Source organism: Mauremys reevesii, linkage group 2 (assembly GCF_016161935.1).
Source record: "Mauremys reevesii isolate NIE-2019 linkage group 2, ASM1616193v1, whole genome shotgun sequence".
Classification (NCBI taxonomy): domain Eukaryota; kingdom Metazoa; phylum Chordata; order Testudines; family Geoemydidae; genus Mauremys; species Mauremys reevesii.
The window spans coordinates 266,076,143-266,089,426 of record NC_052624.1 but is presented as its reverse complement, the minus strand read 5'-3'; the positions used below and the strand labels follow the sequence as shown (position 1 = coordinate 266,089,426).

Below are 13,284 nucleotides of genomic sequence, written 5' to 3'. Positions count from 1 at the left end.
AGCTACAGGGTGCAATTTCTATGCTCCATGATCATCTCTCTGAAAACCAATGGAGAAGAGGGTTTAGGAGGAAAGATATTGCAATGACAGAACTTGTCTTCTGATAAATCTAAATGTCTGAAGATTTTGCTACTTCAAGGGCTGAAGACACTCTGATAATATATTATGGAGATTACCATAATTGGTTAACGGTGCTTCAGTCTGTAAGTGCCACATTTTACTGCCATGTCCAGAAGAAACACACCTGAAAGGGAAAAACATTTTGCCATGTTTTGATCTACAACACATTTTATTTGTAAACATTTGTTACATGTGCCAATAATTTAACTGAACACAAGATTCTGTACATTTCAATGTATACTATTAACAATGTCACACCAGAAAAAAATCAACTGAATTGAGTTACAGTTGTACCTGAAAACCTTCAGAGTACAAACTGTGTTAGAAACACTGAACAAGAAAGGAAAAAAAGGTTTAAGAACAATGCCAGAGAGAATTTTTGAACTGCTACGGGATAGAAACCACAATGAAAACTTGTTAGCTGGCTCCTATATCTCAAGATAAATCCAGCTAAAATACTGCTTAGGTTGACCGAACTATTGCCAAAGCACAAAACAAACCACTTTTTTCTTTAACTTAATAGACTTCTTGGAAGGTAGATGCCTAAAATAAATTTAAAATATTATGAACTTGATTTTCCACAATTAATAAATCATTTGAAGAAAAAAATTATATTGTCTTTATTCTTAATAACAATATAAAAAAGATTATTTTGGTTTGAATGGAGGTCTTGCTGTTGTTTACACACTGCATTTAAAACAAAATGTTGCACTTTGAATAAAGCCTCTGGATCATACCCAGTATTACAGTTGCAGTTGAGTTTATGATAGTTTAAGGTCTTTCTTTGGTAGTCACCAATTCAGTAAAATTTCCAAGCCTGTGTGTTTATAGTTAGGTTCCTAAATCCATTTTAAAGCACCTAAATAAGAGCAGCTTGATTCTGAAAAGCTGACAAGTACCTGCAGCTCTGATTGTTAACATTCAGATTTGTAGGTTATTTAGCAATTCTGCAAATCAGGCTACTTTTATTTAGAAGCCTAACTTTAGGCATCCAAGCTAATAATAGTGGACAATTAAAAACAAATCTTAAAAAAAACTTCCACTAATTTTGAGGTTGCAGATGACAGACTTTTACATGAGCTACCATAATTGTACATATCTGTATATACACAATGTACAGGTGACAGCCAATATAAAGTATGTTGCTAGCTAACCTATGAAAGCTCACTACAGTAGTTTAAATAATGCCTACAATACTGAAAAAGTAAAGCATCACCTTCAGTAAAGGTCCCTCCACTGTGTTAGACTGTGGAATAACATCTCTTCATGTAGGATATTAATTCTCGGACAGATCAGACTTTGGTCTGCTTTCTATGCTATTTCCCCCCTTACTAATATCCATAAAGAACATGTAGCATACCTATTTTTTCTTTTTAATTTCCTTTGAAGGTAATAAGACAACCAGTATCAATTTAAAAATATGAACAATTTGTACACTTCCAATAAAAAAAGTCAACCTTTTTTTACTGTAGTGTACACACTAATCAACACATGAAGTCAAGCTCTGTAATATGTGCAGAATAAGCAAGTTCAACTGCTATTAAAGGGGGAAGAGACAAATGTGAGAAGAGCATTGCACTGAACATGCTGAAGTACTTACAACTTCCAGTTTTCAGCCGGAGAGAAAGCGACACATTCACACTTAATAGGAATGTTAACCAAGTGAGAAATAAAGAAATAACCAAAGATTCCATTCCAATTCAAATCACTGTTCTATCACATTAGGGTGCTTTTTTTTTTCTCCTTTTAAAATATATATCACACCAAATATTTTCTTCTTATCCTCTTATCAAACAAATACAAAAACTGACCATTACTACATTTATCATGTACAATTTCCAGCACTGCATGTTGCACAGGTTCTTGGTCCAATAATTGCTTACACTGCAGGCAGGTGCTGACAACGTGGTTCAATTTCATTTTAAAGATAGTATATAATGAATTCCAGTAAACAAAAAGTCGTCAGAAATTTTTAGACACTAATCTTCAAAATAGTTTACATACTTGTTTTCCTAGTGTGCTTAACTGGATACGATGTATTTAAACTGGCAGGAAACCATCTTGCAGAGTTAGTATAAACTAAAATGAAGCAACACTGCACAAATTCCTCCCACCTCTAGGGAGGAAACCTTCTAAACTTAGAAATGATTAATGTTGATATTTGTCATGAGTAGTTGATGGCTTAAGGAAAACTTAAAAGAATTATTTAAAGAAATACATCTGCCTAAAGATTTTTTGCACTTTTTTCTTCATTTTTCTTTATTGAGGACACTCACAAAAAACCAAAAGCTTTGTTCTTTTAGTGTTAAGTCTTCTCCAACTGCTTATTCTGCCATTCAAATTTTTGGTTTGTGACACTCTTTTCTACAGCGATGTTACAAATATAAATGAACAGCTTCCGGTGAGGAATAAGTGACAGAAGCAAAGACAAGAGGGGTGAGGTAATATCTTATTGGAGCAACTTTTGCTCATGAGACACACAAGCTTTCAAGCTCACACAGTGCTCTTCTTCAGGTCTATTGTGTGTAAGCTCAAACACTTGTGTCTCTCACCAACAGAAATTGCTCCAATAAAAGGTATTACCTCACCCACCTTGTCTCTCTAACACCCTGGGTCCAACATGACCCCAACAACACTGCATATGAGAGAAGCAAACATGCTTAAGGCGTAAAGATCCTAGTTTCATGTAAGTGCTCCAATAAAACAGTGGACAGGAGAAATACACTCTTAAATAAACAGCTTTCTAGGAACAGAGGAAACCAAATTAATCCCTGGTGCAATTCCATTGCTCTTCATGAAGTTACACCAAGGATGAAATTGACCCAATCTTTTTCCAAGATTTCCTAGAGGCATCAGCAGGATTTTGTGTCTTCAAAACTTAAGACCTCATAGAAAGTGTCAATTCATTATTGTTATGTTGATTTACCAAACCAAACCTTCATCAGGCTGATCTACATAATATACAGACATCGGCAACAATGCCCCCTAATACCACCATTGAACACTACTGAGCCTTTCCAGAGCCAAATCTCTTACCTATAAACAGAATTCAGTAATAAAATACAAAACTAAAACAGGATTTATGTCTGAGCAACGAATATATAAAATGACTATTGCAATTTTGTGGTGACAGAATAGAAATTTAACAATAATCAGAAAGCCTAAAAAGGGTGTGTTTAGAATTATAAAAGAAATAGCGATTATCTCAAGATACAAATATAGTGCGGATAGCTGAAGAGCTTTCTGTTACAGCAGGAAATGCAACAAGTTGTGTACAGTGTGTTTCCCCAGTACTGCAACACAACACACTTAAAAAACACTACTTTAATATGGGTTATGCTGCAGCAGCAAAACACTTCTTATTGGTCGGTTGTATAAATTAACTGTAATAGACAAAGAAAAAAGGCATTAAGTGAGCAATGCACGGTGAAACCAAACTATTTGATTTGTTCTTTAAGTACGTTTGCAATAAGAACTGGGGATGGGGATTGTCCATTCCATTCGGATAACATGCCTTCTTTGAACATTAGATTCTTGGCAGGAAGTGGAACACCCACGTCTGCAGAAGTAGGTTGTGAAAACAAACTTGAACTGGTGTCAGAGAGCAGATCCAGTGTTGAAATACCTTCCTAAAGACAAAGGGAAAAATGCAATGTTTTTAAATAGGAACAAAGGACCAGCAAGGGTGGTTTAGTACTAACTGGAGTTCTATTGACTCATTTAAGCCACACATCTGCATTCTGGAGGGTCTATGAATGCTACTTTCAGCCACTGAAGTTTTGAATTTTTATATAGGTAAGTGCATGCGCCACTGAATGTGTCAGGAGTTACTTGACTCTTCTGCTATGTCTACATACAAACTCTCTTGGGTCCAAAAAGGCTTCTGGAAAAATCCGAAGTAAAATTAAAAAAACCTCAGTCAGAATTCCATTTACTAGTAAGTAACTAGCCACTGAAAACACAGCTGAAGCTGGTGTTTGCCCTAGTGTCAGAGTCTAATAATCTTTACAAAATTGTGCTCCCTTCCTAACTTGCATGAAACTTACCTTCAGGCCCTTGTGAGCCATCTGACCTGCAAGGAAACACAAGAAAGTCCAAGAAACTGTACTTCTTGGGATTTCTGTATGTTGTTCCTCTGCAAGGCAGACTCTTTATATTAGTCTCCTACTCTTATCCTTAGGCTTTCTTTTTTTCCAGACTGCCATTTACATTGAGAAAGCTCTCAAAAGAAAGATGATCATCCTCTCTCAAACACCTCTAAACCATTTCCACAAAACCCATTAGTAAAGCTGCTCCATTTCATTAAAATCACCGTGTCTCATCAATCAAACGTCATTTTAAGATAGAACCCTCCTCTGTCAGTTTTGTGCCTTTTGACCTGATTTGTATTGGCTATTTAAGACTATACACTCATCAGAGCAGGAACCACGTCATCCTTGATATCTTGTACAAGAAACACGCTGTTGACACTTAAATAACAATGCATGTGTAGATATATTTATTTCTCTTATTCTGGTTAGCATGAAGAGGTGGATTGGGGGGGTGCGCACGCGTGTGCGTGTGTGTTCACTTCCACTTTTTCAATCCTGGAATCCTTACCCAAAAGTATTTCATCACCAAACTCTCTAGCACACCCCCACACCTCTCTCCTTATGTATTATACCTTTATATGATTTCACGTGCAATGTATTTTATAAATACAAAATCACTTGTACTTTACATGCCAGATATGTGGATCAATCCACCGATTTCTGATTACACCACTAGATAATCTCCATCATTTAGTACCCCCTTCTAGTTCTTGCTAGTTTCCAGTGCTCCTTGCATTTGGATACAAAATTTTAAATGTTAAGATCCTTCATGTTTGGTTTTCGAATTTTATCTTCTGCAATGCTATGCATGTTGGAATTACATCACAGGACATTTGAATTAAGCAAAAAGCTTCTTCTCTTCCTTTTTTAATGAGTTTAAAGCAGGGCTTGCGTAGGAGTTCAATACCTTTGCAGTCTAATAAACATGTATCTAATCCAAATAGGCTTTCTTCACAAAAGAAATTTCAGTGCTCTGAAAATCAAACTCTCCTTTGTCCATCCGCACATTACGTCAGTTCACCAGTATCAATCTTCTCATGTGTGCTACAAGTTCCCAAAGGACCTCAAAGACCACTTGCACTGCTGCCATCTGTGTCTGAACTGAGGCTAATTTAATGCACTTGCCCACAGGCAGATATCTGTACATGCTGCATTCAGTGCAATAAACTGGATAGCCTCCACTCTGCTGCTGAATTTCTGCCTGCATTATATTTACTCTTACAGGGTTTTTGTTTTTGTTTTTGGTTGTTTGGGGGGGGGGGGGGGAGGGAGCAGGGAGGAGGGAGAATTGGCCTAAATTTATAGTAGGTTTGTTACATGTAGATGCCTCTTATACTCCCTCTCTAAACACCCGTTTGCTGCTCCTATTCACTAAGTCCTCTGGTCATTTAGGAGCTGGCTTTTGAAACCTCTGTTCTCCCTGAGATGATCTCCTCTGATCATCTGGTAACTCTTGCACAAGTCATTTTCTCCCCAGACGAAATTGGTAACAGGCATGACTGCCAGATAATTAGTCACACTGATCACTAAAACAAAAAAAAACAAAACAAAAACCTCACCTTTTCCCCCGCTCTATTATCTGCAGTCGAAGAGGCTTAACCACACCTGAATCTATTATTGGCTGCTGCAACCAGCAGGGAATTTGACACAGGTGAGTATGAAAATATGAACACGCCTCATGCAGTATTTCAAAGAATTTGTCAGTTTTCTTAAAGATAAGCTGACAAGAAGCAGGGGTAGCCCAAACTCCTTTAGCAGGTTGCAAGAAACCTTCCAACATAGGTAAAACATTCTATTCCTAGAAGGATCACCAAGAACATCAAATACAGGATGTGACACCACTTCCACAGCAACTGAAGGCAAATTCAAGGTAGATTCCATATGATATATTAATTCATAGAATAGTAAAGCATCCTCAGAAGGAGAAGACACAGAAGCAACACCCATATGCTCATCAGCTGAAAAATCAGTTCAAATTCTTTACCCACCTAATCATGCTCAAAAAGAGGAACTAACTCCTCATTCTCTTACTCAGAAAGTGTCAGGCACCACCATGTGAGCTGCAGACAGATCCGGTGGAATCAGATCCAAAGATTCCCCAGAAGACAGATCCTTTCACCTGAATATCACTACTAGTTGGAATATCACTACTTCATCCATACAGAGGATGACTCAAGAACTCTTGCAGCACAGCCCAATAAGTCCTATCAGCGTCTCCAATAATTGGGACCTGGGAACATATACATAGGATAAGGCAGCAGAAACTGTCCAAGAGGTTGAAGAAATCCATACTTAGGTGGCATGAATATGGACAATTCAGATCTTTTAACTCTCCCTCTATCCTCTTCTAACCATGGATTCAACCTCTATTCCACTACTGATCTCATCGGAGATAGCAACGGCACTGGAGGATGCCTAAAAGCTGAGAAGGATCTCTTTGGCAATCCTCAAGGAGTCTTAGGAGGGAGAGGCAAAGATGGCTCTGTGAAAACACTCACAATATCTTCCATTTTACACCTTTTTCAGGTGAAAGGGATTTAGGTCTCGGAACCAATGAAGGCTTCCTCCTCCTCTCTCTGAGCAATCTCTCACTCAGATCCAATGAACAGTCAGATGTCATAATGAGAACATGCCAGCACAACAATAGTCTTCTTCCGATCAGACATTGGCACCAGAGTTAATTCAGGCAATAGTGCTGGTCTAACAGGCTTAGGGAACATCAGATCTGGAGAGGGGCTCAACTCTGCAATCCTGAAATGTGAAGCCAAATGCAGAACAGACTTAGGTCTCAGAGACTGAACTGCAGAAGACATATCCAAACGAGATGGAACCAATAAATCTGATCCACAACATTTGGCACTGCTGACAATGACTGACTTCTCCTTCCCTTTTTAATTTGGAACTGCAACAGTTGGAACAGACAGCTTAATCATAGGGTCCTTAGCTGTCAATTGAACAGACAGGGCCTTCAACACTCTAGCAGTTTTAACAGGAGGATCTGATGAGATGGTAACAGGAGCCAGAACCAAAAGACTTGGATCCTTTAGGCACCTTATGCCTTACTAGATGAGGCAGCTGGAGATTAAACAGACCTATTAGCCTTTGGATTAGATGATCTCCCAGAGCCTGATGGTTTAGCAGCAAGTGGTTCCTTAAACAGGAACACCTGCAATCTATGATGCCTCTCCTTACATGCCCTGACTGCGAAAGTCTGGCAAACAGAAGACCCAGAAGGAGAATGGCTTTCTACGAGACACTTAGGGCAGTGGTTCTCAGCCAGGGGTCTGTGGCCCCCTGAGGAGGTTTCAGGGGTCCATCAACCAGGGCCAGCATTAGACCTGCTGGGCCCAAGGCAGAAAGCCAAAGCCCGACTTGCATGGGGCTGATGCCCAGGGTCCTGAGCTCTGCTACCTGGGGTGAAGCCGAAGTTTAAGCATCATAGCTTCGCGGGGGCCGCTGTGACATGGGACCCCATGCAACTGCCCTGCTTGCTACCCCCTAATGCCAGCTCTGGCTTTTATATGCAGAGAAGCAGTTGTCATGGCATAGGTGGGCTGTGGAGCAGGAGCAGTGGAAGCACCCTGAAAATGGGGGGGCCACAGCACCAAAACCATGGCTCCATCCCTCCCCACCCAACCTCTTCTCCCCGAGCCTCCGCAGTACCTCTTCCCCTAAAGCCCCGCTCTCGTGGTTCCTCTTCCCTGCCCAAGACCTCACCCCCCGTTCGCTCCTCTTCATCCCCTCCCGCATCCCTCGCTCTTACAGCCAGTAAAAAGTGGGGGAGTCATGGCCCCCCCCCCATTCCAGTGCCCCTACCGTGATGTTTGTATAGCACATGGGGGGCGGGGGGAGGGGCGCTCAGAAAGAAAAAGGTTCAGAATCCCTGACTTAGGGTATGTTTACACAGCCTGCAGCAGCAAGTGTCCCCGCCCACGTTGACAGACTTGGGCTAGCAGGGCTTGTACTAGCACTCTAAAAATAGCTGTATAGACAGTGCTTTTTACAAACTACAAACACTAACTGTATAAGCTACCACCAACAATTATCTAAGGCACCAGAATAGGAGGGAAAAAACCTGATCCAAAGGGCTGGAGCAGTTCATTTCTATCTTACGTAAGTAGCTGGAAGGAACTCGGGCAGTAGTGTGCCCACCGCCCCCTTATTTCGCCCCACCCTCTGAATGTTCAAAGATGCTGAGGGGAGGGGTAGGAGGAGGCACAGATGTGCTTTAACAGGCACTGTTTGGAGAAGATTCTACCATTAGGCTGCACAACTCAACACATTACCCATAAGTGGGGATATGCAGGGCCACTTCAAAAAGTGAGCGTAGTGGTTTCCTTCGTAGTTTCACACCTTGTCCAAGTTATTATTAGAAAGAGAGGACAAAATAGCATCTGGACTATGACAACCCAGAACGCTTCTTAGCAACAGCTATTGCCAAAACAGAGAGACATTGTACCACACTTATGGTGCTGTATAAAATAGTTATTGGTCTCAGAAATTATAGGAAAGGGCAAAGCCATCATTAAAAGGTGTCTCAGAGGCCCAGTGTCAGAGCAAATCAGGACAAAAATAATTTTAGAACAGCAATCCCCCAACATATAATTTGTAATTGTCTGAGACAGACACACATACTGTATTCACAATATTAAGGGAGGTGGTTTCCTTTTTATAAGTGGCATGATCAGCTTTAATGGCCTGGGCACACATAAAAAATCTGGTTATGTTATCCTCCAAAAGACCTAATCTTGTTAAGACAGATGGGCCTGTGTGGAACAAGTGGTACTGAAGTGAGGGGGCAAGGCCTCCCTCCCAAATGGATGGAGGAACGGCTGCGACTGCCCCCTGGTGAGCTGAGCCGGGACACCCACACCCACCAGGCTGGAAGTAGAGGGGCGGGACAGGAACCGGAAGTATAAAAGGCAGGCCCTCCAGCTCAGTTGGAGAGGAGCTGCCAGAGAAGAAGGACATCTCTCCTCCGCTGCTGGAGTTCAGACCTGACAGCAACTGCTGTAGCACCCGAGATCTGGATGGACTGCCAGAGCTGCGGGTCACCGGAGACACCAAGGAATTGCTGGGAGCTGCCGTTAACTGTTTATCCCAGCGAGACGGACGATGACCCCCAGGACCCAGAAGTGTAGGAAGTAGCACAGGGGAGCCAAATATAGTTCAGTTGTGTTGCTGACTGACAGCTGGCCAGCGTGTTGCAGCCAGATTTCCCCACTGACCTAGCAGCAGACCACTCCATCACTGTTAGGGCCTTGGGCTGGGACACGGTGGAGTCGGGTGGGCCCGCATCTCCCTACCCCTGCCACCATAACCCTGGGGTGGCAGCCTCCCCATCATAGGCCAAAAGGCCTGCATTCACTGGCGGTCCGCCAGAGCCAGGACCCCTGACTGTTTGCTGCCCCGTCCTGTTTGCGCTTATTGCTCTGTCATGAATACAAACCAGAGCCTCCTGACCTTGCTGCCCTGTCCTGTCTGAGGGCCTGGGCTCCCAGACTTGCAGCCTCACGCTGTTTGAGGGCCTGGCGTATAGACTCATTATTGCTCTGTCCTGACTACAGGCCAGAGCCTCCGGACTTTGCTGCCCTGCCCTGTCTGAGGGCGTGGGCTCCTAAACTTGCTGTTTGAGGGTCTGAGCTAATAGACTTGTTACAGCTATGTCCTGAATACCAGCCAGAGCCTCCTTGCTGCCCTGCACTACCTGAGGGCCAGGGCTTATAGACATTGCTTCTCTACCCTGATTGTAGGCTAGAGCCCTCTAATTGTTTGGTGCCCTGTCCAGTCAGAGGACCATGGCCCCTAGACTCACTACTGTGTTACCCCGCAAAGTGGCGGAGACCCCAATGCTAATTCCCCCCGAAACGGTGCCCTTCCAGCAGGCTTGGAGCGAGGGGGTATGGCCTCTCTCCCAGATGGACGGAGGGACAGCTGCAACCGCCTTACAAGTATCAACAGACATAGGAAAGACTTGTCAAATACTATGCACATGTGTATCCTCATATATATCATAGAATTTCAACAGGTTGAATGCTTACATGGCAACTGTAGAAATGCTACGGCACTGTAGAGGAAATTCCCAGGTAAACATGCTACATCAATGTTCTTAAACAAAAAGCCTTCCAAAAACATAGCAAAGAGTTTTACCCATTTTCTCTTTAACATTAACTCATCACTTCATTGTTTACATGAAGAAACACACCAGACTTCAACTAATAAAACTAGAATTTAACAGCATTTTTCATCTGTCACTTAGACTTGGCTAAATTTAGGACAAGAGATTTCATTACTAAACAATGACAGTTTTAAATAAAAATATTTCTCTTAAAAGGGATATGGTCAACTTGATGTTTAGAAGATTACTATGTAGTACCTGAGGCTACACTTGCCTAGAGTCCCTTAATAATATTTAGGATGTTATAACCATGTTTCAACTCTCTCTCTCCTTTTGCTTTGAAATCCCTTACAAACAGGGGACATTGATTATACATGGAGCGGTGACAACATACCAAGTAAAAAACCAAACAATGGTATTTTTCCCCTCTTATTTCAATAAAATTTCAGAAAATAATGAGATTTTTAATATGACAATGTCCTTAATAGCGCTACCTTTAAAAAGTGAATAAGCCACAAACTTCTACACAACATTTAACAAAAAAGCCAAAACCAAGACAGACCATGCAGAAGTTCCAACATTTTGATTTTTTTTTTCCTTACCTGGAATGAATAAACAAAGTTAAGAACCTGTAGGGACAGCTTTCTACTGGAATGCAAGAGTTTTCGAAGGCTGTCAAAATGAAAAAAGGAAAAGCTGTAAAACATAGCACGTGTCTAAAAAAGTGCACGTGTCAATACATATTGTTACTGTAGTGGACTAGAATACCAGGCTCATGATCTTAAGAGCAGCTCTAGAGGTTCTTAACACACTTGTTAAAATAAAACAGAATAATGTAATACTATCATTGTATAAGAGGTAAATTGCTAACTAAACTCCAACCCCCTACTCCCTGCTTTTAACTGCCTGGGTTTTGTTCCATTCAACAAGTGAATATCCAATTTCCTGAAGTTATTTATGTTTGTTACTATGACACAAAGGTGTGGTTGAAAGTTTTACTCAGTATTTATAACGTACACAAAGCATGAATAATATATTAAACTTCATTCTTGCTTCTTATGCTAGACCGTTTTAGAAAGGCATGATATACAGTGGTTCTTAGCGTAAGTTACTTCTTAAAAGGCAACACAGCAAAGGCTCCAATAAAGGTGACAAGCAACCTATTTACCTGTAAGAGCCTCACTGCAGAGGCCTAATTAGGGCCACATTTTCAAATGGCTGTAACACACAGCCTCTAAAATTGTGCCCCTAAATCAGACAGATTTTGCCAAAGAATACATGAACTATAATGAAAAGCCACCTTCAAAATGAGGAATAAAGATCAGTGGCCATCACTTACGTCCATAAGTGCATAAGAATTGCCTTCCCAAAATCAAATGCAGTAAAGCTACTACATTATTAGCTCTTATAGAATTTGAGTTTTGCTACTATTTTGATGATGAGAGGAAAGCTTGTGTAAAGGCTCTTTATGCCTACTTCCCTCTGCCCTGTCCCTCTACAAAGGCCTGTATTTATCCACACATAGAGAAGCCACCATTAATTTAAGACATATAATCTAATCAAAGGTGCTGCATTTCAGTGAAACAGTTGCAACTAAAATTGTTTGTCAGAGACCTCATTGAGCAAGAGATTAGACAAATTACCATCAGAAATCCAATTTCTTATAGTCTCCAAACTAAAATAAAATTCCTTTCGAAAAACATTCTGCTATATTAATCAATTGCAATGTGAAAAGTAATCTACAATAAAGATAAATTGCAAGGCAAGATTTTAATTATTCTAATCTCCGCTCACACACCATACATTATTGTATGATGCCCACGCTGACAATAGCAGCCAAATATTCGTAGGACTTGAGCTATGATCAATGAGCTATGGGAATGTATATTATAGCAAGTATCTTGAAGCCTAAAAGTGACTCCTACAATGTAATAACATGATATAGTACTACCGTTTCAACTTTAATTTATTGCATTTCCAAAGCACAGATAAGTTCTGCACACAATGGCTGCGGCAAAAGACACCTCACCTTTCTTTTCTACATAGTCCATGGGTAGCAATTTTTCTGCAGACTTTCTGGTTTAATTCAGAGCTAAAGAGTGGAATTCCAAAGCATAATTCCAGGGGAACCCATTCCAGTTCTGTTGTGGGTACTGCAAGATGTAAACAAGAGACTGAAAAGTTTACTGAACAGAACAGTAAATTGAAAGTCAGTAGCTAAACTGTACCAAAAGGTTCCTATCTCTCATTCTTTCTAAAACTTACACAATATTACAAACAATTCTGAGAAAAAAAAAAGATTATTTAAGAGGTCTGCATTAAAACACATTAACACAAAAAATGTATTTGACACATTGATGTACAGATAATGCAACACTGTTAATGTGTACTATTTGCTTAAAAGACAGCACTAGAGGAGATATTAGGCAATGCTTATATTGTGTGTTTAGATACTTTAATACTAGATTTCTGATTGGACAAAAAAATCTAAGGGAGATTTTATCTTCCAGTTAATAATATAGGTCATTTGTAAGATCTTACCTTCAGGGCTTTGCTTAGCTACAGAATCCACAGATGTGTCTTCAATAACAATTTCAAATGATTCTGTGCTCCCATTTACATCAGATCCTGATGCCAATTCAAGCTCACCTAAATTTAAGATATTTAATAATACTTAGTTGAACATTAGCTTAGTTACCTCCTGATGTATAGAATATACAAATTTTACTCATATGTGATGTACTGACAATGAACCCAAAGTACCTCAAACTATTTACCTAAAGACAGTAATCCAGATGCATGGCATAAAGGAATAAAGAAGAGCCTTGTGTTTTTACTTGGATCTGGTTTGGCATTAAAATAATTAAAAGGAAAACATGCATCCGACGAAGTGGGTATTCACCCACGAAAGCTCATGCTCCAATACGTCTGTTAGTCTATAAGGTGCCACAGGAC

At 40.5% G+C, this 13,284-nt stretch overlaps 1 protein-coding gene across 1 annotated transcript in view; it reads right to left on the bottom strand.

Moving 5' to 3' along the window:
* Positions 1-270: 270 nt before the first annotated feature.
* Positions 271-13,284, bottom strand: part of FAM91A1 (family with sequence similarity 91 member A1) — a 50,246-nt gene continuing 37,232 nt past the window's right edge. Inside the window, exons 21-24 of the mRNA XM_039524600.1 lie at positions 12,871-12,978; positions 12,359-12,482; positions 10,932-11,001; positions 271-3,749 (exon numbers count right to left, since the gene is read on the bottom strand). Coding sequence (XP_039380534.1) covers positions 3,558-3,749; positions 10,932-11,001; positions 12,359-12,482; positions 12,871-12,978 — 494 coding nt within the window. The 3' untranslated portion in view covers positions 271-3,557. The remainder of the gene's footprint in view (positions 3,750-10,931; positions 11,002-12,358; positions 12,483-12,870; positions 12,979-13,284) is intronic.